The sequence below is a fragment of the Convolutriloba macropyga genome, chromosome 2 (genome assembly GCF_964194025.1).
Source record: "Convolutriloba macropyga chromosome 2, txConMacr16.3, whole genome shotgun sequence".
Classification (NCBI taxonomy): domain Eukaryota; kingdom Metazoa; phylum Xenacoelomorpha; order Acoela; family Convolutidae; genus Convolutriloba; species Convolutriloba macropyga.
The window spans coordinates 19,463,130-19,488,126 of record NC_134469.1 but is presented as its reverse complement, the minus strand read 5'-3'; the positions used below and the strand labels follow the sequence as shown (position 1 = coordinate 19,488,126).

The 24,997-nt window shown below is 37.6% G+C and overlaps 2 protein-coding genes across 2 annotated transcripts in view; one reads left to right on the top strand and one right to left on the bottom strand.

The window, feature by feature from the left end:
* The window catches only part of LOC142335179 (uncharacterized), a 41,936-nt gene extending 20,236 nt beyond the window's left edge, over positions 1-21,700 (top strand). The window contains exons 4-5 of the mRNA XM_075383553.1: positions 8,044-8,194; positions 21,515-21,700. Of these exons, the coding sequence (XP_075239668.1) occupies positions 8,044-8,194; positions 21,515-21,629 (266 nt within the window). The 3' untranslated portion in view covers positions 21,630-21,700. The remainder of the gene's footprint in view (positions 1-8,043; positions 8,195-21,514) is intronic.
* Positions 21,701-22,352: 652 nt separating this feature from the next.
* The window catches only part of LOC142334847 (uncharacterized), a 41,337-nt gene continuing 38,692 nt past the window's right edge, over positions 22,353-24,997 (bottom strand). Inside the window, exon 8 of the mRNA XM_075383174.1 lies at positions 22,353-22,610. Within this exon, the coding sequence (XP_075239289.1) occupies positions 22,353-22,610 (258 nt within the window). The remainder of the gene's footprint in view (positions 22,611-24,997) is intronic.

Genomic DNA, 24,997 nt, shown 5'->3' with positions numbered 1-24,997 from the left:
ATCATTTTTCAGAGCTCTTGAAAAATACTTTTAACCTTCACGGAGGTCTTTGTTGAAAACAACTTAAACCAGGCAAGAGATTGCAACAAGAATTTGGACAAATACAAGCTTGCACTAATACCAAAAGTACGCAAGTAGAAAAGAACTCAAAGCGAAGCAACACTATTCAAGCATTGAAAAAAAGCGAGACTGATAACAACTACCCAACTGAGACACTATTTGCTCAAACGGTACAAATCGGAGCTATAAAAGTCGGTCAAGATACAAAGAATGTTTGAAAGACATCTTTGACAAAAAAGGAAGCGTGAAGAGCGGACAAAAAAAATATCGAATTCAATTTAAGGTTGCGACTAAAACCAGGGATCGAGCAAAGAAGACTAGAGCCAGAAATGCAAATGTAAAAACTCAAAAGAAAGCTTTAGATACTTTAATAAGAATATGATCTAGAGTGCAAAATGAAGAGGATAGTTTTAAAAAATGACAATGTTTGATCCCGATCAACCAAGACTAGAGACAAGTCACACTCCAACTAGACCTAAAAAATCATAAAACTCTCGTATTGGGATATTAGGATCCATACCTTTCTAGCTGCAGACCACTCAGCAGTTGGATTGGAAGCAACTCCTAAACTGAACAGACATAACTACTTCTTAAAGTGCTAAAAAGTTTGTGGAAATGTTAATTAGGTGATGAACACCGGACATTTCCCCATGACTGATTTACGGTACAAAATTTTCTGCTGAAGATCGTTCTTTAGTCATTGTATCTAACAGTTTGTGGCATCAGGATTGACAATATTTAAACTCCAGGTCGCTTAACTGCCGATTTTGAAGAAACGCCTGAACTGAATAGACAATTTTAGCCATTTTGCTCGATACCGAAATTCACCCGTTTTGAATACCTGCATTCTTACTCAAAGCTGGTTTACAATGCAAGAAGGGACATTCAGGTAGTGGTTGCGTACTGAAGCTGAAGTTGAACAACTTTGATTTTTCCCCTTCCGATTGGTCCGGATTGGTCTCATATCTCTTTGCAACAGTGGATCAACAACCAATACCAAACTAAGAGTAAATGAGTCATCTGAAGGATCTACTGACAAGCAAGGCAAAATCAGCAATATCTCGAATGGCGTGTTCTGTACAGTTTTATGGTGCTGCTTGGAGAAGAAATTTGGAAAGTCTCATGTGATCACCGATGTACAGCTGGAGAGTCAGTTTTGTAGGGGAACAGTGCGCCGCAAGGAACGTCAGATGAAGCTTCGCAACTCATCAGGTCTAATCAATTTATCAAATCTGGTCCAATTTTGTCAACGTGCTCAAGCAGTACAGGCAAATTGGTGATTTGTGATCGAACTAGGAATTGTATATGATAGTAGAAAAAATACCTGATGTTCCTGGCTTTTACTTGAACTACCTGAAAAATTGTGGATCTATGTTGCTGATGAAGATAAGGATTGGTGTGATCTGATTACGTCTGGAAAATGGCTATCAACAATGGCTTTTGTGCATGAAGCTTTTTTCAGTTTTCAAAGGAGAGCAAGAAGAAGAGAAAGAGAGAATGACACGAATGGGGACAATCGGTTCAGAAGAACATCGAACTTCAGCGCGACTTCAAAAATGAACGAAACGAAGAAAATGGAAGGAAATCACTATCCGCTAGCTGATAACACTTGCAGAAGCAACGCTTGTGTTTTGGACTTGTGGACAAAGGACTTGTATTCAAAGATAGTAGAATTAAAGCGTGAGGAAGCAATAGACGTACCAAGAAACATAAACTGTCACTATATTCAGAAAAGCAATCAGGAGAGGAAAATCACGCTGCCAACGTAAGCGTTGCAAAAACCAAAAAGAATAACGAGTTGCGAGACTTCAGGGTTTTCCTGTCCCTACAAAGATTGGTAGAAAAAAGCTGAACACTTATTTTTTCGTGGATTTTAAGAGATCACGTGTTTATTGCTCAAACAAAGTGTGCAAAAGTGCCCACGAAATTGGTTTCTGCTCGATATGGTTGGCATACATGGAGCAAAGAATCGTAGGACAAAAAATGTTTCCTTCAAAACAAAAGAGCTCACTTTCAACAATGCATTCAATCGAAGCGTTCCCACAATCGTCAATCTCATTCGGAAGCTCAAACTACTACTACTAACATGAGCTGAAGCAAAACTTGAGTGATCGATGAGAAAAAGCTTTAGTTTGATGGAACTTAGCAGCATCTTTGACCCCAGATGCTTTTGAACTACAACGCCCATTGAACTAATGAGAGGCACTAAATGAATCATTCGCCGTTCTGGCAGAGTTAGGATGGGTAATCAATGAACCAATGACCGGTAGAAAACGAAAAATTGTTTTTCTTTTCGCTGTGAAATTGACTTAAAAAATTCAAACTTAGTGAGACATAGGAGCCCATGCTTCCGAAATCAACATCTTCACACAAGCAAAGCAGGAATCGCAGGCACACATGTTCTGGAGAATACGACAAAAATAAAAGTCGAGCGTTACAAGATGGGAACAATAGGGAGAGTACCGTTGCCGAACTAACCTAACAACTACAACTCAAACTTTAACCCGTTTAACTCATTGGAGCGAAGATGCCAGAGGGACCCGATGATCAAAGGTTTGTTTCAAAAGAATATCGAAACAGATGGAGAGAAGAAGTTCTGTAGAATACTGTGGACGAACATGAAATGAAAGGCTTGTTGGGGAAACAATGGTAATGGCAACCATTAGGTGCTGAACTTGAACAAAACCGGCAAGGTGAGCAAGGTTTGCAATGCTGCATCAAAGTACAAAGAAGTTTGCCTCAAAGTCAAGCTATTTGCAGGACCTGGAAGTGATCTACTGCAAGGGTTGATGAGACCGATATCCAGATTCTGTGAAAAAGCAATCACCCTCGCAGTGAGCATCGAATCAATGTTCCTGCAAGTGCAGGTTCTCCGACCAGGATAGAACTTGCTTGAGGTTTTTCTGGCTTCCCAAAACTGCCAAAATATTTCAAATAAACGAATGTCATCGTCAAATATTGGGAACTTTGTAGTCCCGATCTTGTGAAAATTATGCTCTTAAGCCAGTAGGACCAGCAGCAACGGTAATACAAAACAACTTATACATGAACAGCTTCATCAAATTAATAGAAAAACTGAAGAGGCAATCGTAGTCTTTAATTAGTTTCAACTTCTTCTCTTTCTATAGCAATTTTAGGTAAAGAATTGGACCAGCAACAACGTTGCAAATACCAAAGCAAATTCCGAAGACTTGAAATCAATCAGTGACAGGAAGTCTAAATGGAACCTAATACGGAGGGAACTTCAGTGGCTGGAAAAGAAGAGACTGTTACTGATGCTAGTCCTCATTTTGGCAGAGGTAGTAACACAAAAATTGAAAAACCTTTAATTCAAAGGAAACTTCTGTTGCTGGTATCTTTAGTACTTGGCGCAATAAGATTGTCTGCTCAGTATTCACATAAGATTACTTCTGAATGCGATTCGAGAAAATAACGGGCAACATTGAAACAACAAATTGGAAGCAGCAGAGTTTCTGAAGTGGAAAGAATTACTTTCAATCGAGGCTGAATCAATTATCAAAAAAGTTTACCTCAAAACAGCGAGGGAGAAATTAAAATTCATACACTCAGATAATCTAGCTTTTGTCGGTTTGAAATAGAGAATGGATTCAATGAGACATATTTGAATGGCAACTAGAAGAGGCGGTTATGGCAGTAGGGTTGAGAGAACAGATCGTCAACGAACGCGAAATGAAGATGCATGACTGCAACTTTTGGTCAGACTCAATGACATTGCTACAGTACTACAGTGGATACACAGCTCCCGAATGGAAATAGTTGAGTGGTATCAACAATCCAACAAACATTGGCACCAGACGTTTACATTGAGGAGCTCAAGTGAAATCCGTTGCGTGCTGGGCTGGCCTGGTTGACGCAACTCAAAAGTGAATGATCAGAGCAAATGAACCTAGTCATTGCTTCAGTTGATGAGAAAATTAACTTATCAGTTTTCATGACATGAGCTTAGAAATGGCAAGCTGTTAATCAGTGGGAATGATTCAGTATTTTTAACAGGCTAGTGAATACGGCTTTCAACAGATATGAAACAGCAGTACTTGTAATCAGCATTGAAGAAAAGGAGCAATGCAAAGGAAGTCACACTAAGGCTACTACAACAAGAACATAGTGGTGAAGCGATGAAGTACCTCAAAGCTGAAAAATGAAATTTCAAAGACAGTTAAATTCTGCAGTTACCGACCATACTTTTTGAAGATGGAATTGTTCGAGACAAAAGCCGAATAGTCAGAAATCAATTGCACTTCAATGAAAAAAATCCAATACTGCTACACTAGAAAAATCACGCAGTTATATTACTTTTGCAGATCTGCAAAAAGACGATAAACACGAAATCACTCTGCATGCAGAAAACATTGTTCAGCAAAAATTATGGATCCTAGGCATGCGTAATCCTTTACGATCAATCAGGAACTGTTGTGTTTCTCAAATTTAACCATTTCAATGTGAATTTTGCGACAAGAACGAAAAGCGATGGTATTGTCTGTTCGCGTTCCCAACTGTGAGAGGAGCGATTTAGAAAAGGCACTCGAGTTGGACAGAGATGGTTGTCTCAATGCATTGTGGTATTTATTGCACGGAGAAAAAACCAATTACACAAAATAGGCTAAACTTGAGAAACTTTGTGGCTGATCAAGAATTCACAGAATACTTTAAGGTTTGGCACCAAGAAAGAATCGCAGATCATTTAATTCAAGGATGAATCAACATGGAAAGTGAAATCACACTCAGCACCTCATTTTGCAGGAAATTGGGAACAATTGTATATAGGTTTTGAGAATACAATGTGTAAATTGCTGGGAAATTGGTCGGCTGCCGAGGACGTTCTTTCAGCTAGGATGTGTATTGGGGAGCAGACATTGTACGTAAGACCCTTGACTCCAGTCAGTTCAAATGTCGATGACTGACGGCCATTGACTCACAATCACTACTTGCTTGGCAACAATAGTGTGTGCATGCATACCATGAGCAGAAAAAAATTGTTAACAATCAAAAATTTTTTCGACAGACTCAAGTTTAGCCAAAACAAATCTCAATTCGGTCAGATTGTGTAAAGAGTTTTTGCCAACTGTGAAGACTCGACAAAAAACCATCAACGGCAAACGAATACCTCCAAGAAAATAACATCGTTTAGTTGATCGAATACAGCGAAAAACACGTGTACTAAAATTTGGGTGTAAATTTGGAGGACATCATTTGGTGTTATTCGATTAGCTGCAATTCGACGGTGTGATTCAATTAGCTAACGTTCGAACAAATAACGGACACTAAAAGTAACCACAAGTGCAGCTCGATCTTGTACTATCAAATGTAGATAGTGTCCTCGCAATAAAAAATATGACCGCTGATGTTGAGGCCGACCTTCTAAAAACAAACTTGAGACCAAATCAAGCAGTGATGTTAGATTAGGATGACGATAAGAATTCCATGATGCACTCTAAGGTAGCCAAGATTATTTTTTTTCACATTTGTCAATTCACCTATAATTTTTACCATTAAATGATTATCAAACAAGAACTGAAACTGAAACTCGAACTGTCTTCATTATCACAAATCTTCATTGCCTCGTATTTATGAGTTCCGAATTAGGGTCTGTTAAAGAAAAGATTTGAGCTCAGACGGAGTACAAGATACAGCATTTGGACGCCCACTTCCGCGAAATTTGAGATGATTTTACAAGTGCAGAAAGCCATCGGCACCTCATATATTGTCCGGAAACGATTATTGTGCCCCCTGTACACAGTCAGCCGAAACGTTGAAGCACTTCTTTTTTAACATTGTAAGTGGTCACTCAACTGGATGTACAGAGATATAACAGGCTTTTGCGGCTTAACAGACATGCTGGCAGAATTTCAAAAAACAATTAAAACAACACTAGTTGAATTATCAATCCTTATTGCTTTTTGGATGACGTTTTGATTGTATGAAAGGGATGCCAGGAGGAACATGTGGAATTCTTTAAAAAGTATCAAGAATTGGTTCAGGAAAATTTTGCAATTATTCTCCGTAAATTTTTTTTGCTAAGGAAGAAGTTACGTTGATCCGTGAAATTATTTCACAGACAGGACTTTGCCAGGCTATTACTAAGACCTTTGCGACGGCAAAATAAGAACCCCAAAACGCCGAAAAGTTGAAGTCCTTTTTGGCATTGTGCATCGTTGAACAAAAACCATTCCAAGTCTAACAAAATTATGCACTCTTTTAAGGAATCTGTTAAAAAAAATAAAACTCATATGGGTACCAGTCCACAGCCAAAACGCATTCGAAAAATGAAAGACGATGATCTCGCAAATAATCGAAACAACTCTATATGATCTTAATCCGAAAATTCGAGTAAAATGTCTTGCGTCACTGCGTTTAGAACAAAAGACGCAATACGAGTGGCAGCCAACTGCTTTTATATCTGGAATTTTAAACTTTGCGGAAAATAACTAGAGCAGTAGCGAACTCGGATTACTTGAATTATTAGAAGTGTCTTGAGTCTAGAACACTTCAAGCATCACTCATATAAAGGAAAATTACTGTTACTATCAGGTCACAGAGCTCACACAATGAAAGAGAAAATTTCAATATTTCGTCGAAGCAGACTCATACTATGGTCGGATAGAGTAAATCCATTAGACTTTAACATACAAAACACCTCAGGATCTATGATGGGTTATCCGTGACCAAAAAGTTTTTTATCGTAATCGTTTCACCAGTTTTATCATAATTCAGTTAACAATAGCATTCAAGTTGAGATGTCATAATGTTGCTATTATGTAAGTCTGGAGCTAAGGTAATCTCAATTTTAAACTTAGGTATGTATTTGTATTGATCTTTTTGTCCGTCCACAATGACAGACAGTTTTTTATATTAATTTTTCAAAACTGTGTATCTGAAATATGTACGTTTTGAAAGAGCGAATCTGAATAAAGGTTTCATATTATCTTTTTTGTTATCGAACCCCAGTTGCATTATCCTTTCATATTCCTTCTTATTACACATTACAGAAAATAATGAGATCAACTTTTTTCTTTTTCTGGCTTTTCATGTCATAGCCTGAAGGAAATAAACAGGATAATAGTTGCCAATTTCACCCAGTTTTCTTTGCTTTTAAAAAAAAATTCTCCTCAAATTGAACACGAGTTAGTTGCTGTACAGATATACCGAAACCAACGGTCGCGGGGAAAAAAGATCTCCCGAAGGATAAACTTTTGAAGAAATCGATTACCGAGCAGAGAAGATGTCATCGTACTTGTCCGGGTTTTATGAAAAATATAAAAAATTGACAGTCTTCGCAAGAATAATATCCCGAAGAAGAATTAGAGCTGTTATTTTGAAAGTGACTACCAGATGAATGGAATTAGTCGGAAATGAGCCAAAATCATTAATCTGCAAGGCCGGATGTTCTTTTGTATTTATTTGATCTGTAGACGGGTAAAATAGGCGAAATGAGATCGCCAATTTTTCCAGCTTTTGTCTCATTTCCAGAAAAATCAACTTTGGCAAAAATCGCAATAAAAAGTCAACTTCCTTCACGCATATGAAGAACTTTGCCGCGAATTAATGAAGGTAATTATAGCTCACCAATGAAATCCTAAAATATTGAACATTTAGTTTAATTCAGTTTCTTCAACCGCTTTTCAACTTAAAAATTTTGCTCTTTCATGCCGTTTTATTTTCTTCAAAATATTGCCATGACATGTTTCCTAATAAGTAAAAGTTCCCAGAAAATGTAGTTTGCTATCAGATATTACACTTTATTTTTTTTCGCGTATTTTTTCTTCCATCCTACAAGATCTCACGCGATTTCAAGTTTCTTAGGTTCTTTGGTTATTGCGTTACATCTCACGGGAATCATTTCCAGTAAAAGATGAGATAAAAAATATTTTTGTAATATAAAAGAAATTTTACAAAAAATTTGACTACAGTTTCATCAGATATTACCAGATAAACATTGTTAATCTTTGAGGGTTTTTGTGATAGGCCATTACTCGGCAACTCTCCGATGTCCTCACTGCTCGGCACAAGTGACGACAGACGTAACATACGAAGCGGATGGGTCCACTTGGCTTATGTGTCTCATCATATTCGGAACAGGATGCGCCTTCACATTATTACTCGCAATCGGATTCCTGTAAGATATTTATTGTGTATCAATCATAAAAGGTCAACATTGCGCTGCGGTTGATATTTACGTTACTAGGTTTTCCCCGGGTAACCCGGACCCTAGTGCCATAGTAAACCAGGGCTGAGACATTGTATTCCAATTGTATATCGTCGGCCAAGTACTGCATCAGTGTATCCTAAGAGTATTTTTCAACTCACGATGTGCAGTATAAGTCCCATTTAAACTTTTTTTTCTGAAAATAGACTGAGCATTCTTGGTTTTGATACCCAATGATGTTCATAGCAAAATCATGAAAATCACTTTTCCAGCATGACGATAACTTACAATCTTAAAACGTTGCATAAAACGTATTAAGATTTGCAAAAAAACCGCCAAAATCAGTGAAGAAACGCCGAAACCAGAAAACAAGCCTGAAGTGCTTTAATAAATATTAAGATATCTTGTCCGTTATTGGGTAAATTTGTACAAAGTCCGTAATTTTTTTCACCGTGAATGCTTTTAATCCAACCAACCATTGTAATGTAGGTAAGTTTTAAAAAAATGCACGATGGTCGAATCCATATAATATATATATATATATATATATATATATATATATATATATATATATATATATGTCGATAAGATGTTTTTTGAGAACCTTTAGTTTCCTAATTTGATCATTAATTAAAAACAAAAAATCGACAAATCAAGTATCAGGCTAATTAAAGCAAATTTTTGTTGGAATGTATTAGTTCTACTATTAATTAAAATGTACTATTGTTATGTGGAATGCAGAGTGCAACCTTTAAGCGGTGGAAATTGAAAACATTGACCCTATCATCAAAAAGAAGTCAAAGTTTATTCAACGCTAAAACTTTTGGCGCAGAGTTTGCCATATTTCAAAACTCAATAAACAAAATGCAGGAAAGTTCAAATTTTAGTCAAGCAAAACACAATAATTTTCCTAAGATCCGAAAATAAAAACGTAAAAATTTAAGACATATTTTGTCCAATTAATACTAAAATACTGAAACTCAATACTGAAACAGTATTAAGAAACCAGATTTTACCAAACTTATAGAAGTAAATAAGAGTTTGTTTACATTTTTGATAATACTCTGATCGAAATAATTGCGTTCTGCTAAATGCTAAAGAAAAACTGAACTGCTGAAGAAAAACATTATTTTACACAATGTTGGTCTAAAGGAAGCGGAATAAAAGGTTTATCAACTAAGTAAAAAACGATTGACTTCTCAAAAATGAGGGAAGAACAAAATGATATTTTACAGTAGAATTTTGGAAGTTTACAGGCGAGATCTGAGTAATAGATCGAGACGATGATTTAGATTTGGAGATGAAAAAGTCTTAAAAATCAGCTGTATGTATACTCATTATCAGTGCAAAAAAGTCAAGACACAAAACTAATCTTAGCACCAAGATTTCTATAAGGGTCGAAGGCGTTACCCAATAATTTTTGCTTCTGAAAAATTCATAAAAATCAGTCGCTAAAGATATCATATATAGTCTGCATTTGCATTTTTTAAGACTCTAATTTCTTGAAGATTCATTTACATCATTTTGGTGATTTGAAACAATTTGCTCTTGTCCAGTTTAACTGGTAAGTGAAACTGTCTAACATTTCTAACTAAGTTTAAAACCATAGTGTGTATCGAAATGATAACACATAAAAGAGACAAACAAAAAAATAAGGAACCAAAATTGTTTCGAATGCAAAGTAAGCGTATATATAAACCAAGCAGTGTATGTTTGTAAGCGTGTATATAATTGAATTGAATAGCAAGCAGTCAAGACCGCATAGCGCAGACGGTAACGCATTGGACGGGTCAAAGGGTCGCTGGTTCCTGCCCCCGATTACGACCAGATTGGCAAAGCAAAATCAGTATTCTATTACATGTACCTTGAGCAACGGACTGTTAGAGAGCGGTTTTGTGCCGAACTGGCCCGATTTAGACTATGATGACTTTGATATAAAATTATTAGTGTAACAAAAAATTTTGAATGGTTTAAATTTAGGGCCAAAGCAAGGCCAAATTACGTCAAATATGAACTGAATCGACCGATGTTGGCTAGCAAAAGGCTAACAGCTCATGTCTAGCGTTTTTGCCGCCAGTGTTACTTTGAATAACTTTTGTTAACGTTGATAAGTGAACTTTTTATGTGTCGTACGTTATATACACAAGCTATAGTTGACATAAAAAGCCGTTTCTTGAATCTTATTCGATTCGTAATTGTTTAAAAAAGTTTTCCCGTCTTCCGTTTTGTTAATTCGAGTTTATTGCCGCTTGCAAGGCTTGAATATTTGGTCCACCGCGTGAGAAAAAATACCAGGACGAAGATTTTTTGTTCTTACATCGACTTCAATTGATCAGAAGCTGGGTCAACGTTGGTGATAGTGTTCCGTGGTGCACTACTAGTTGTCCGGTGTCTATTGGAGTGACTTTGGCAGTCAGGGGCCGAGTCAACGTTGGTGATAGTGCTCCGTGGAGCACTGCTAGTAGTTCGGTGTCCCGTGGAGTGACTTGACTGTCAGAGGCCGGGTCAACGTTGGTGATAGTATTCCTTGGGGCACTAATAGTCGTTCAGTGTCAATTGGAGTAACTTTGGCAGTCAAACGCCGGGTCAACGTTGGTGATAGTGATCAGTGGAGCAACCCTAGTGGGTCAGTGTCCTGTGGAGTGACTTTGACAGTCAGGGGCGTGGTCGGGTACCTTCTTAGTGACGTGAGGAGCATAGAGATCCAAAACTGTAATATAAACTGTTGGGACTACTTTACTAGTTGACCAGACTTTATCAGACTCTTAAACCACGTGCTAATATTTTACACTGGTGGCACTTAATTACCCTAGATATGCCTTTGAATCCATAGCACTTAGCCGAAGTCCTTTGGGTGCTCAGTTAGCCGAATAACTTAAGGTGCTCAATTAGCCGAATAACTTCGGGTGCTCAGTTAGCCGAATAACTTAAGGTGTTCAATTAGCCGAATAACTTTGGGTGCTCAGTTAGCCGAATAACTTAAGGTGCTCAATTAGCCGAATAACTTTGGGCGCTCAGTTAGCCGAAAAACTTAAGGTGCTCAATTAGCCGAATAACTTTGGGTGCTCAATTAGCCGATTAACTTCAGGTGCTCAATTAGCCGATTAACTTCGCGTGCTCAATTAGCCGAATTGCTTTGGGTGCTCAATTAGCCGAATAAATTTGGGTGTTCAATTAGCCGAATAATTGTTGGGTGTTCAATTAGCCGAAAAATTTTTTGGTGTTCACTTAGCCGAACAATTTTTGGATGTTCACTTAGCCGAAAGATTTTCAACGTAATAATTTGGCACAACGCTATTAACAATAGCTTAACAGCCCATCATAACAATAACCATAGCCCACTCTCTGCGTCTGACCTCATTCAAGAACTTTACGCAATCGAAAATGAGTTAAAACATATTGCTTACTGTCCACGACAGGACGCCCCAGATATCTTCCAGGCCCTGAAGCAAACAAATTTCGTCGTGGTTCACGTCATAAAAGACCTCCTTTCGAAACGCAAAGCCAAGGATCCTTCGATTCTGAACGACTATTTGCAACTTCATGTGCCTTTCTGCTGTGAAATCAAATCACTATCTATTGTGAGATTTCATAGCGCCAACCTAACTTGTCTATTAAAGAAGACCAGACCAAAAAACTTAACCAGCGCCGTCGATAAGCTTGAGCAAACAGGGCCGCCGTTCTCGAGGGGAATTCTCGAGCCGTGGCTAGATTAAGTGCAAGGCTATAGCTTGTTTGAAATTTTTTTCCTCGATAGTGGTTGAACTGTTATTTCGAGCTTTTAAGAAACTACATTCTAGTCCGTTTCCCAATTCCCAAAGTTATCTTAAATTCAGAATATTGTTTTAAGTGTGCCTAATTCATTGAAATAAATATCCTACATTTAATACCGTTGTTTTCAAGATGGAAGCTCAGGCCATCAAGTTGTCTGAATCTAGATCTAAAGTTGAATTAAGTGTGAATGACTTGTACAAAAAAATCGACGAAGCAAAAAATAGTAAAACACAAAAAACAAAATTCGAGACAATAGTGAACAGAGCAAAGGAACTCTTGTCAACACAATTGAAAAAAATGATCAACTGGTTCAGTTAGCCTCACGACATCCAAATGAAACAAAACTTACTGAGGAGCTTGAACTTTGGCTCAAAGAAGCAAGCGAAACTCATGACAATTATGTAGCAAAAGCACGACAATATGTTAAGCTCAGTGATGAGACAAAAGGTGAAGCAACATTCCGCCAACAAACATCAAGCCGTGGATCGAAAACTGTCTCAATCTCGTCTAGCCAGAGGAGAAGAGAACAAGTAATAGCAAAACTTCAACGAGAAGAGATTGAGAGAGAGAGAGAGAGAGAGAGAGAGAGAGAGAGAGAGAGAGAGAGAAGGTGAACATAATCAAACTTGCTCAACAAAAGCATCAATTAGAGTAGACAAGATTAGCGAAGAGAACAGGAAAAGATTGTTTGACGCAAAAGTCATCCGATGAGAGCCTTTATATTGATCTTGGGGAGCAAACAATTTTGGAAAAGGGTAAAAAATATGATCGTTTAACATAATCGGTTGACAGTTCAGTGGCATACAATATTTTGTCTACAACTCGTTGTTCAAACCGCGCAGAAAACGAAACGCAAGAAAATGGTTTATTCCAAGCTTCGAATTTATTACCCCCGCAAGAAACGGATAATCTCCTAACAGGCCCTTCGATGCTGCAAAATTCTGTAAACGCTCCAAACGCTGCACCAGGTCCGTTATTGCAGCAAAGCATTTACTCATTACCACAGGACGGTAACCCGCGTGACGACTTCTTCGGTACTCCCAAAGGAGTATCATGTTTTTTGTCTTTTTGAAAAGAAAACAGACAGACCAGTCCGCAGAAAGAAATAATAACGTCGATAACCAGACAGCTGATACGGGAGATCAGCGCCTGAACCCTCACAGTTGCCAGAGCCCTCGAGCTGGGCACCAGCCCCCAGCGCAGACCCAAATTTGAATCAATCAGATAATTATTTAGCAAACATAGACAACCCCATATTGAAAAACTTGCCATCGTTTACTTCTGATCATCAGAACGTACAATACCCTGTCCAAAATATGCAACGTAGTTTTTATCCCATGGCTAGCGGCCTCCTGCCAGACATGACTTTCTGGCATGTACTGCAACCGGCAACCGTAACTTCCGCACATCCTCAACAAGTTCAACAACAAATTTTGCAATCAAATATGAACAAACCAGGTGTATCCTATTCAAGCGGAGTTACAACCTACCACAACCAAAACCCGCTTTTCTCTGCAACCTTTATCGGTGAAAACAAGCCCTCGTCATCATTAACGGTACAGGAAGGTTTGTATTCAAACCAATTGCTGCTTTACGCAGCCATGCCAGTCAATAAAACTGGTCCCTTCCATTTGTATCATTCATCAACATCAGTTGCTCCCGCATGCGATAATTCCTTCAATGTTAAGGATCTAGCGGACGCAATAACCTCCAGTCAACTCAATCCATTACCAAAATGGACGCTTGCGCAATATAATGGGGACCCCGCTCTTTGGCATGAGTGGATAGGGCATTTCAAAATTACCGTAGACTCTCAAAACCTCACTGAAGCAGCAACATTAACATATTTGAAAACTCTTATTACTACTACTACAAAAAGAGCTTAAAAAAACCATCAAGCAGTTTGCGTATAGTGGTGCATTGTATAACGATGCCATGAAAGTTCTGGAACGGAAATTGGGCCAACCTCATGCAGTAGTTGGCGCTCACCTTGATAAACTTAACAATTACCCGCCATTAAAGATGCACAAATCGGAAAACGTTATTGGTTTCGTATCAAGTTTTTCAAGTATATTTGTAGTTTTCCAGTCATTATCATATGATGCCGCTTTGCGTAGCTCATTTTTATTGAATCAAGTGGTACAAAAACTCCCGTCCAATCCTAGTGCTCACATATAGTGAAAAAGCAGTGGCTCAACCCTACCTTGTTAGAGTTCAACTTTTGGCAACAAGAAGAAGCGGACACACATGACCGCATAAAAGCAGTTAAATTTAAGACTAAGACAGACGAAACAAAAGTTGTAACTAAAACAAAAACAACTCTGAAGGCTTTCGCGTCAAACTCAAAAGTTGCCCACGCAAAACAGAAGAACCCGTCAACAAGAAACGGAAATGAACTTGGTTGCCGGCACTGCAAGGCAAATCATCCTATTTGGAAATGCGCAAAATTCTAAAGTGAAAACCCAACTCAGAGAGCAAAAAGTGTTGCCGAACATAGACTATGCTTCTATTGTCTCATGTTTTCATCAATTTAGAAGTTGTCCCAACCACCGAAAGTGCAAACAACCTGGTTGCACTAGTACACATAATATTCTGTTACACGGTGACGAACGCATCTTCACTAAAAACAATGCAAGGAAACCAATCGAAACGAAAAGCGTCACGGCTCCAGAGCAGTCAATATCTCTAGTTACACTCAATTCGGAAAACATCTGTACCCTTAATCAAGATGGAAATTCGTCATCTTTCCCTGTGGTGTCCGACGTTAAAGGTCTTTTACAGGTTAAGGAAGTCCAACTCAAAGGCCCCACAACTAAGGAAACAAAAGTGCTTGCTTAATGTGATCCATCCTGCAGTCGCTCGTGGATTGCGGGAAGCGCTGCGCAAGTCACAATCTGAAAGGTTCACCTCTTAAACTGACTGTTTGCGGAATAAATGCAAAACAAATTATTGACACATTTATTCCAGACGTGACAGTTAAACCAATAGGTGATAACACCTGTTGAAATTTTGACGTACGTCCGTACATAGGAGACACTCTGAATGTTGGTTCTAATATTATCAATGTACCTCAACTACAGGAAACGCATCCGTGTTTAAGTGTGCTAGATCCCGTTCAATACAGTTACTCAAATGTTTAAATGATTCTAGGTCAAGACGTTTACCATGCAACCCGACCTATCGAATATTTTGAAAGCGATTCAAAATATGCGCCCGTTGCAGTCCGCCTTTCAATCGGTTGCGTCCTAAGTGGACCTCTGCCTGCCACCTCTAGTTTCATATCCTCCTGTTTTAAAATTGTTATTGAACTGGAATCAGATCTAACCGAACAAATGAAGTCCTGGTATGAAATGGAGTCATACGGAGCTGTAAAGGAGGCTGACCCCAGGTCGTTTTCAGACCGCAGAGCTGTTGAAATACTAGAAACGACAACTTTTAATGACGGAACACGGTATCAAGTTGGTATTTTGTGGTCAAAAGACGACCTTCATCTACCTAACACCTACTACTCAGCACTTGTTCAATCGAAGTCCCCTAAAAAAAGACTTTTTAGTGACCAAGATTTCCGCTTGAAGTACGAAAAGAGCATTAAGGACGACGTAGACAAGGGATACGTGGTTCAAGTGCTTAACTTGATCCCATGCATCGCAAGCTATGTTGGAAAAGTTTTATATGGACGACTACCTCGACTCCTTAGACGAACCAGAGAAAGCACTGAAGAGAGCCAACGAACTCAAAGAACTTCTTATGTTGGGAGGATTTAAAATAACAAAATTTATCAGCAGCGTTCCACACCTGCTCGAAGAACTCGATAACAGTTTTAAAACCATTGACCAAGAAGTGCCAAAAGTTATTGGAAGTTCTGAGAATGAGGCCTCATCTCACGTATTGGGTCTTAAATGGGACCGCAGAAAAGACACACCAATTGTCAGCCGTAGAACAAAGTACGTGGACAACAAAAAGGTAACTCAACGCCTGGTACTAAGTTTAGTTCCAAAAGTCTTCGACCCAATTGGGTTAGTAGCCCCCTTCACTGTTACCGCTTGACTGTTGCTGAAAGATATATGGAGGTTGAGTGGTCAAAACTGGGATAAAGAGTTTTTTCACTGGAGAGATCGACTCAGCCGAGCTTCATGTACACAGGGATAGTTCCTAGGAAGTCTTCAGCGCTGTTGCCTTCCTGAGAGCAAAAGTAAGGTCAGGACCCACTACGCATACCGAAATTGCCTTTTTTTAGGAAAAGCAAGAGTTGCACCCATGAAACGTTTGACCGTACCCAAACTCGAACTTCAAGCTGCCCTCCTAGCAACGCGCCTAGAAGTAGACATATATAAAACTTTAACAATTCCGCTTAGCAAAACATTCATGTGGACAGATAGCACTACTGTGCTTCAGTGCCTGAGATCCTTCGATAAACAGCCCATCTTCGTTGCTAACAGGGTTTCGGAAAAATTGGAGTACACAACAGTTGACCAATGGTTTCATGTACCATCTGCAGACAATCTTGCGGACGCTGGTGCAAAGGGAATTTCAGCCGGTGGCCTGTGTGCCAGTAGCTGGTTGAAAGGTCCAAGTTTATTGTCTACGTCAGATTTTCTTTTCCAGGCAAACAACGCGATATTAGGCAATCTGAAAAACCGTTAACCATTCCCTAAGGTGATCCGGCTGAAAAACAAAAGAGCAGTCGTGCGAGCTACGTTTCCTACGAAGGAAAACTGTTCAATTACAGAAAATTTAGCTCCTACTTCAATTTAGTTAGGATAACCGCATATCTCCTACACATCCTCCCAAAGCACGCCTATTTCCGGTCATCAGATGCTGTAATTTGTAGGCCCAAAGAACTCCAAGTTGCTGAAGCAAAACTTCAGTTCCTTGCTCAATCTGAATCATTCCCGTTCGGAAAAAACAACTTCTGGATGAAAAGCAGCTTACCAGAACCAAAAAAAGCCCAATCTTATCGTATACCCTTTCATTGGTCCCAATGCTCTGATCAAATCTAGTGGTCGCATCAAACGATTAGTTGAAGCCGACTATAACAACAAAACCCTATCATACTTGATAGCCGTCACCACAATGTAAGGATCTTTCTGAAAAAAATAGCATTTAGTTAACCACCACGAGGGCACTGACTTTTTGCGAGCTTGCATACAACGACGCTACGCAGTCCTGAAATTGCATTCCGCAATACAATCTATCGAAATTAACTTCGTATTATGTCGTAAGCGTAGCAAAAAGTCTGTTCAGCCAATGATGGCCGACTTACCCGCCGAACGTCTTTCCTATGGTTCTCCTCCCTTCTTCAATACGGTAATAGAATATTTCGGCCCATTTTTTGTGTCAGTGAAACGCTCAAGTGAATAACTTTGGGGTTTCCTTTTCACGTGCCTGACAGCGCGAGCCTTGCACATTGAGGTTGTGCGATCGATGGACATGAATTTCTGCGTTATGGGAATTGAAAGGTTCATTGCTCGGAGAGGAAAAACCCACATCCTCTGGTCGGATAATGGATATAATTGTGAATAAAGATTTGGAATCAAAAATCCATTGCGAGTCAAATGTCTCAAAAGAGGAATTTTGTGGCATTTCAATCCACCATTTGCCCAACATCATGGTGGCTCGTGGGCACGAATGGTAAGGAGTGTTAAACGCACTTTCTGTGCGGTTCTCGGCCACCGACGTCTTACTGACAAAACCTGAAAAACGTTACTCTGTTTAGTTGAATCAGCTTTAATTAACAGGCCGCTTACCCCTGTAAGCTCAGACACTACGGAACTTGATGCCATAACACCTAATCACTTCCTTCTCGGAAACAGGTCGAGCACTGTGCCTTCGCTTTCGTCAGAAGAGGAATTCGACCACCGCACGAGAAACGTGAGAGCTCAGTGCAGCGCTGACTCAATTTGGAAAAGGTGGCTGGCTGAATATGTCCCAAACCTGAATCGTCGCAGTAAATGGTCCACGCCGGCAAAAAAGAGCTTAAATCTGGGGATCTTGTATGGGTGGCCGACGAATTGAGCTTCCGTGGACACTTTCCCATGGGTCGCATTGAAAACCTCCGTTATGGCAGCGATGGCATTGCCCGTTCGGCTTAGATAAGGACAAATGCTGGTAGGTATATCTGACCGGTTGTAAAACTAATACCTTTCTTAGAAACAACTTTTTCGGGACTGTAGGATGTTGTGAATGCAAAGTAAGCGTATATATCAACTGCGCAACGTATGTTTGTAATCTTGTATATAATTGAATTGAATAGCAAGCAGTCAAGACGGCATACTGCAGACGGTAACACAATGGCCTCCGGATCGAAAGGTGGCTGGTTCGAGCCCCGGACTACAACCAAATTGGCAAAGCAAAATCAGTTTTCTAATACATGTACCTTGAGCAACGGTCTGTTAGAGAGCGGTTTTGGGCCGAACTGGACCAATTTAGACTATGACGACTTGGATATCAAATTATTAGAAAAACAGACCGCTTCAAATGGTTTAACATTAAGGCCAAAGCAAGGCCAAATTACGTCATACATGAACTGACTCGACCAATATTGGCTAGCAAAAGGCTAAGAGTTCATGTTTAGCCTTTTTGCCACCAGTGTTACTTTGAATAACTTTTTTTAACGTTGATAAGAGATCTTCTTATGCGTCGTACGTTATATACACAAGCTATAGTTGACATAAAAAGCCGTTTCTTGAATCTTATTCGATTCGTAATTGTTGAATAAAGATTTCCCGTCTTCCGTTTTGTTAATTCGAGTTTGTTGCCGCTTACAGGGCTCGAATAAAAACTGTCAAAAATTTGAAAACGACTATGAAAGATTTTGAAAGATAAGTTTATGAATCTTATTCAGCTTAATGCCTCTGAGTTTTAGCTTTTCTTGATTCAAATTTTCAAAGACTCGATGAATGTTCGCGAGTATTTTATTTTTACTTTGAATTGATTTTGCGCCAATTTCTTGTATATTTGAAGATGTGTTCGCTCTCCTTTTTTGTGCAGAGCAAATGCTTTCATTTTCATGTTTATTACTCGATTTGACGCATTGTATTAATTGTTTGGAGTTTTGCAAAAAAATGAGAAGAACCATTGATAGGTATTATCAAAAAGCAGGAGCAAGAAAGTTTAAATTATAAAAAAACGTGATTTTGATGTCAAAATTTAGTCCAATTCAGTTGTGGACTCTTTAATTATTAAAAATTAATACTGCAGTAATTGATGCAGAAATCACTTACGTCTGCAAGTTGAATAGATTGAAGGCAGTTTTGTCTCAAAAATCGGTTATTATCTTTCTAAAAAAAATTTTAGGTGAGCTAAAGGTCAAATTAATGATGTACTTAATTCTTTTAATATCTTCTCCAAGTAAAAAAGCTAAATTCAGGAAAATTTCAAATTAGGCAAATGTACATAAAGGTTTTAAGTAGCTGTAAATTTTGTGATTTTTTAACGAAGATACATTTTGGACTCCAAAAACTAGATTAACTCCCGGGTCGAGGAATTTGGCCCAAATTATGTAAGGTCAGCGGCAACTATCGTTGACAAGTCGGAAAATTCACTGCAAGTTTCTTACATAATTTTACATTGAATGCGTTGAATTTGAAGACAAAAATTCAACGCCTTCAACGCAAAATTATGTAAGAAAATTGCGGTGATTGTTCCGACTTGTCAACGCTAGTTGCCGCTGATCTTACATATTTAGCGTTGAATTTAACGTAGATCTTACATATTTAGCGTTGAACTTAGCGTAGATCTTACGTTTTTAGCGTTGAATTTTGCGCAGATCTTACACATTTAGCGTTGAATTTAGCGTAGATCTTACATATTTAGCGTTGAATTTAGTGTAGATCTTACATATTTAGCGTTGAATTTAGCGTAGATCTTACATATTTAGCGTTGAATGTAGCGTAGATCTTACATATTTAGCGTTGAATTTAGCGTAGATCTTACATATTTAGCGTTGAATTTAGCATACATCTTACATATTTAGCGTTGAATTTAGCGTAGGTCTTACATATTTAGCGTTGAATTTAGCGTAGATCTTACATATTTAGCGTTGAATTTAGCGTAGATCTTATATATTTAGCGTTGAATTTAGCGTAGATCTTACATATTTAGCGTTGAATTTAGCGTAGACCTTACATATTAAGCGCTGAATTTAGCGTAGATTTTAAATTTTTAGCGTTGAATTTAGCGTAGATCTTACACATTTAGCGTTGATTTTAGCGTAGATCTTACATATTTAGCGTTGAATTTAGCGTAGATCTTACATATTTAGCGTTGAATTTAGCGTAGATCTTACATATTTAGCGTTGAATTTAGCGTAGATCTTACATATTTAATGTTGAATTTAGCGTAGAGCTTACATATTTTGCGTTGAATTTAGCGTAGATCTTAAATATTTAGAGTTGAATTTATCGTAGATCTTACATATTCAGCGTTGAATTTAGCTAAAAATGTAAGATCTACGCTAAATTCAACGCTAAATATGTAAGTTGTACGCCAAAATTCAACGCTAAATATGTAAGATCTACGCTAAATTCAACGCTAAAAACGTAAGATCTCCGCTAAATTCAACACTAAATTTGAAAGATCTACGCTAAATTCAACGCTTAACATGTAAGATCTACGCTACATTCAACGCTAAATATGAAAGATCTACGCTAAATTCAACGCTAAATATGTAAGATCTACGCTAAATTCAACGCTAAATATGTAATATCTACGCTAAATTCAACGCTAAATATGTAATATCTACGCTAAATTCAACGCAAAATGATGTAGGATTAGCGTTGAATGCAATGACTTTGAGTAATATCTACGCTGAATTCAACGCTAAAAATGTATGATCTACGCTAAAATTCAACGCTAAATATGTAGGATCTACGCCAAAATTCAACGCAAAATTATGCAAGATTAGCGTTGAATGCGTTGAATCTATGTAATATCTACGCTCAAGCCTAGATCTTACATAAATTCAACGCATTCAACGCCAATCTTACATAATATCTACGCTAAATTCAACGCTAAATATGTAAGATCTGCGCTAAATTCAACGCTAAATATGTAAGATCTACGCTAAATTCAACGCTAAATATGTAATATCTACGCTAAATTCAACGCAAAATTATGTAAGATTAGCGTTGAATGCGTTGACTTTGTGTAATATCTACGCTGAATTCAACGCTAAAAATGTATGATCTACGCTAAAACTCAACGCTAAATATGTAAGATCTACGCCAAAATTCAACGCAAAATTATGTAAGATTAGCGTTGAATGCGTTGAATTTATGTAAGATCAACGCTTAAATTCAACGCTAAATATGTAAGATCTACGCCAAAATTCAACGCAAAATTATGTAAGATTAGCGTTGAATGCGTTGAATTTATGTAATATCTACGCTCAAGCGTAGATCTTACATAAATTCAACGCATTCAACGCCAATCTTACATAATTTTGCGTTTTTTAGCGTTGACACCTCGGCCCGGGCTATAATTTTTCATCAATTTATTTATTTTGCTTTGTTTTAGATTGTGGTTTGTGTGTTTTGTTCCCTTTTGCATTAAAGACTGCAAGGTCGCAGTTCACACGTGTCCTAATTGCAAGATGGAGATTGCCCGGAAGAGGCCCAAGTACCTCAGCTGAGTGGAAACCGAACTCTAAAGAATTTCAAAATATACTTATATTAATACTCAATTCCAGTAATTATGCTAATTACACATCTCACTATTTCAAAATAGATTCTATATACAAACCTATTTTATTGCAGTTTCAGACCGAAACCTTAGTCGATCTTACACTCCTATCTTGTTAAATCTTGAAAGAATCTTACAAAAACGCTTATCTTGTAAGAGTCTTTTATCTACACGCTTATCTTGCAAGACATCTTGAAAGATCTTGCAAGATAAGCGTTTGTAAGCCATCTTGTAAAAAGTTCGATTTGTTTTGGGTTTCATTTTTGAAAATCCAAAACAGATAAATTTTAAAACAAAATGAAGCATATGTGAAAACAGATAAAGTTTTGACATAGTTTTGTTTTCACTTTTCAACACATTGCTTCCCATAAGGCAGTTAAAATGTCATAACTTTCATTAATTCTGAAACATTCTAATTTTGGTTCTAGGAACTGTCGGGTTATTTTTATAAAAACGTGTCACTGTTAAATTTGTTGTTTTTGATCTCAGGATTATACGAGCTAAACAGTTAAGAATAAAAACAAAAATTACGATGGCAATAACTTATCAAAAGCTGTTCTGATTTTCAATACACAGAAAAATTTCTTCAGCAGAAAATTTCTTCAGCAGAAAAATTTCTTCAGCAACAGCTATTAAAGCTCAATAAAAATTTTAAAATGATTTAAGTTTAGATTTAAATTGGTAGGCCAGTTTTATTTCTGATCCATTCCAAATTATCCGGAATGCTGGTGAAGAAACTGCGATTAATTCCACGTTTTACTTGATGTTTTGTGTAATAACTGGCAATTCCGTACAAACAAACATCCAAAGTCGATTCCTCGTCATGTTTTTCTGCAAACGCGTAGAGAGGTCCTCCTTCATCCAGGAAGTCGATGCTGGCTCCTGGTGTCAGGGCTTGAGTGCAGATCGTAGACGCAGGACATGGTTGGAACTTTGAGAAATGAAGTCTTATCAAAGCTCATTTTCATTTCTAACAACAAGTTGCGTTAAAATAATACTAACTTGACTGATGTGCGCGACCCAAGACGGCTCTGTTCAGACCCGCTTGGGTCGAGGACATTGGGTTCCAGAACTACCAGACCTAAGGTCGCTATAAACAGACCCATCTGAATTCTCGGGCTGCAGGTCTTTCAAAAATGCCGGTTGCATGTATGATTTGTACGATTACCTGGTAATCATTAAAGGGTCATGCAAATTTTGAAGGGATGCTTCAACAGCCACAATTGTGACATTCATTTCGTGTAAAAAAAGTGAGAAACTATTTTCAGTTTATCTAATTATCTCTAAAATGATTAAGTTTTCCTGGTAATCGTAGAAGGTCATATGAATGGTATTCACAGAAAAACCATGAACCGAAAATGAACTACATATGAACACAATGAATACAAATGTTAGATAAACTCAATTTTCAACATTTTTAGTGGTCTCAACCCATTTTTGAGAAAGTTTCAGTTTTCTGTCGATCATAAAGTGTCATATATGAATGCGGTGTGATCACGTTTTAATCAACCAAGACAACGATTAAAATGGAATAAGAGGCCATTAGAAAACGAATATATTATCTGCAATTTAGTGAGAAGCCACCTGTGAGTGCAATTTTATCGATTCATCGGGACCAAAAACATTATTACCCAAACTAAGGTACATTCCAACAAAAATGGGGTAAATTATGGATCAATTCGTTATAAATTTAAACTTCATTCAAAAAAACTTTTTGAGATTTATGAGCTAATAAAACAAATCAATGTAACCTGAGAGAATTGCAAACAATTTTACAGTTAAGGCCATTAATCCCAACTTTTTCCAATAAAAAAAGAGAGTGATGAGTGAACAAACTCTACGCAAAACCAACTAAATCACGTCAAACAAACACAATTTTTGGACCGATAAACGAAGACGTAGCTCGCGATCAGTATCATTTTCTGAAATGATTAGAGGGTTGAGAGAGATCAACCTAATGTTAATTGTGCATAAGATAAGCTTGACGTAGCTAAAAAAACGCTCTACTTGTTCAAAGCATATTTGGCCAGTGAAACGAAGCTCTGAGGAACAAAAAAGAACGTGAGAAGAGTTATTAGAGTTCTAGTGTCAAGTTGGGGAGCTTAAGACCAGTTCGTGTAACACTAGTCTTGCAAATAAGAGATGATGGTTCGAATACAATACTGGTCCATTTTCACAGCAGCTACACGTGCTTAGACCCCCAACAATTTTCTTCTCGTTACTTTGGGTTTTAAAATTGCCTACGATATAACAACAACACAAATCTAACGGTTTACTCGCAAAAGCGAATCCCTTCATACTACAATACTTTTTTCCGTTTTCAAAACTTTGTTTTTCTTTTGGTTTATCAGAAATACGCAGAATGGTAAAGACGTAGAATGGAGGAATTTCTAAGAAAAAGATTGATAGACACCTGTAAAAAGATTCAGAATTTCGGGTTTTTAGAACAAATTGATAATTATCTGTACATAGAAGAAGAATATGAGAGACACGGGTAAAAAGACGCAGAAAGGAAGGACATTTCTGAAAATATGTAGAATCAACTCTGCATAGATGCAAAATGGAGCAATTTTTTCAGAAAGAGGAAAAAATACCGGTTAAAAATGCAGAAAAGAGGGTTTCTTTAGAAAAAAAGAATAACATTTGTAGGACGCAGATTGGAGGAATTTTTCAGAAAAAATTGATAAACAACTGTACATAGACGCAGAATGGAGGGATTTGTTTTAAGAAAAAAAAACAATAGACACGTGTAAACAGGCGCAGAATGGAAATTTTTTTAAAAAACAATTTGATGGGCACTTGTACATACAAGCAGAATGGAGGAATTATTCAGAAAATTAAGATAGACTCTTGTAAAATTGTTTTTAGATTTCAACTTATTACTTTCTCTCCTTTTTTTAGTTATGCAAATTATCACAACAACAGTTTTAAAACATCGTTTTTCATTTTATCCTATTAAAACAATGTCAAATCTTAGCGAATATAATTTTTTCAGAATAATTTCGGAATTAGCGAATATAATTCCTCAGAATAAGAAAACTCTGGCAGTGTGTGATGATGTCAATCTCATCCCCCAATCTTCATTTTAAAACAAATAAAAAATGTGGTAAATTGGAAACTTATATGATGTATAAATAAGCTTTAAACCACTGTCAATTACTTTTAGTTGCTATCAATTCAAGAAGCTTGCAACCACTTTTAAAATGATGCAGAATTTCGAGTTACAGATACATATAGTGGAAAAATTTGAATACGCTCAGCGCGGAATCGATTTACGCTGAGTGCGAAAAAGAGATACCTAAATGGAACAGAACTGTG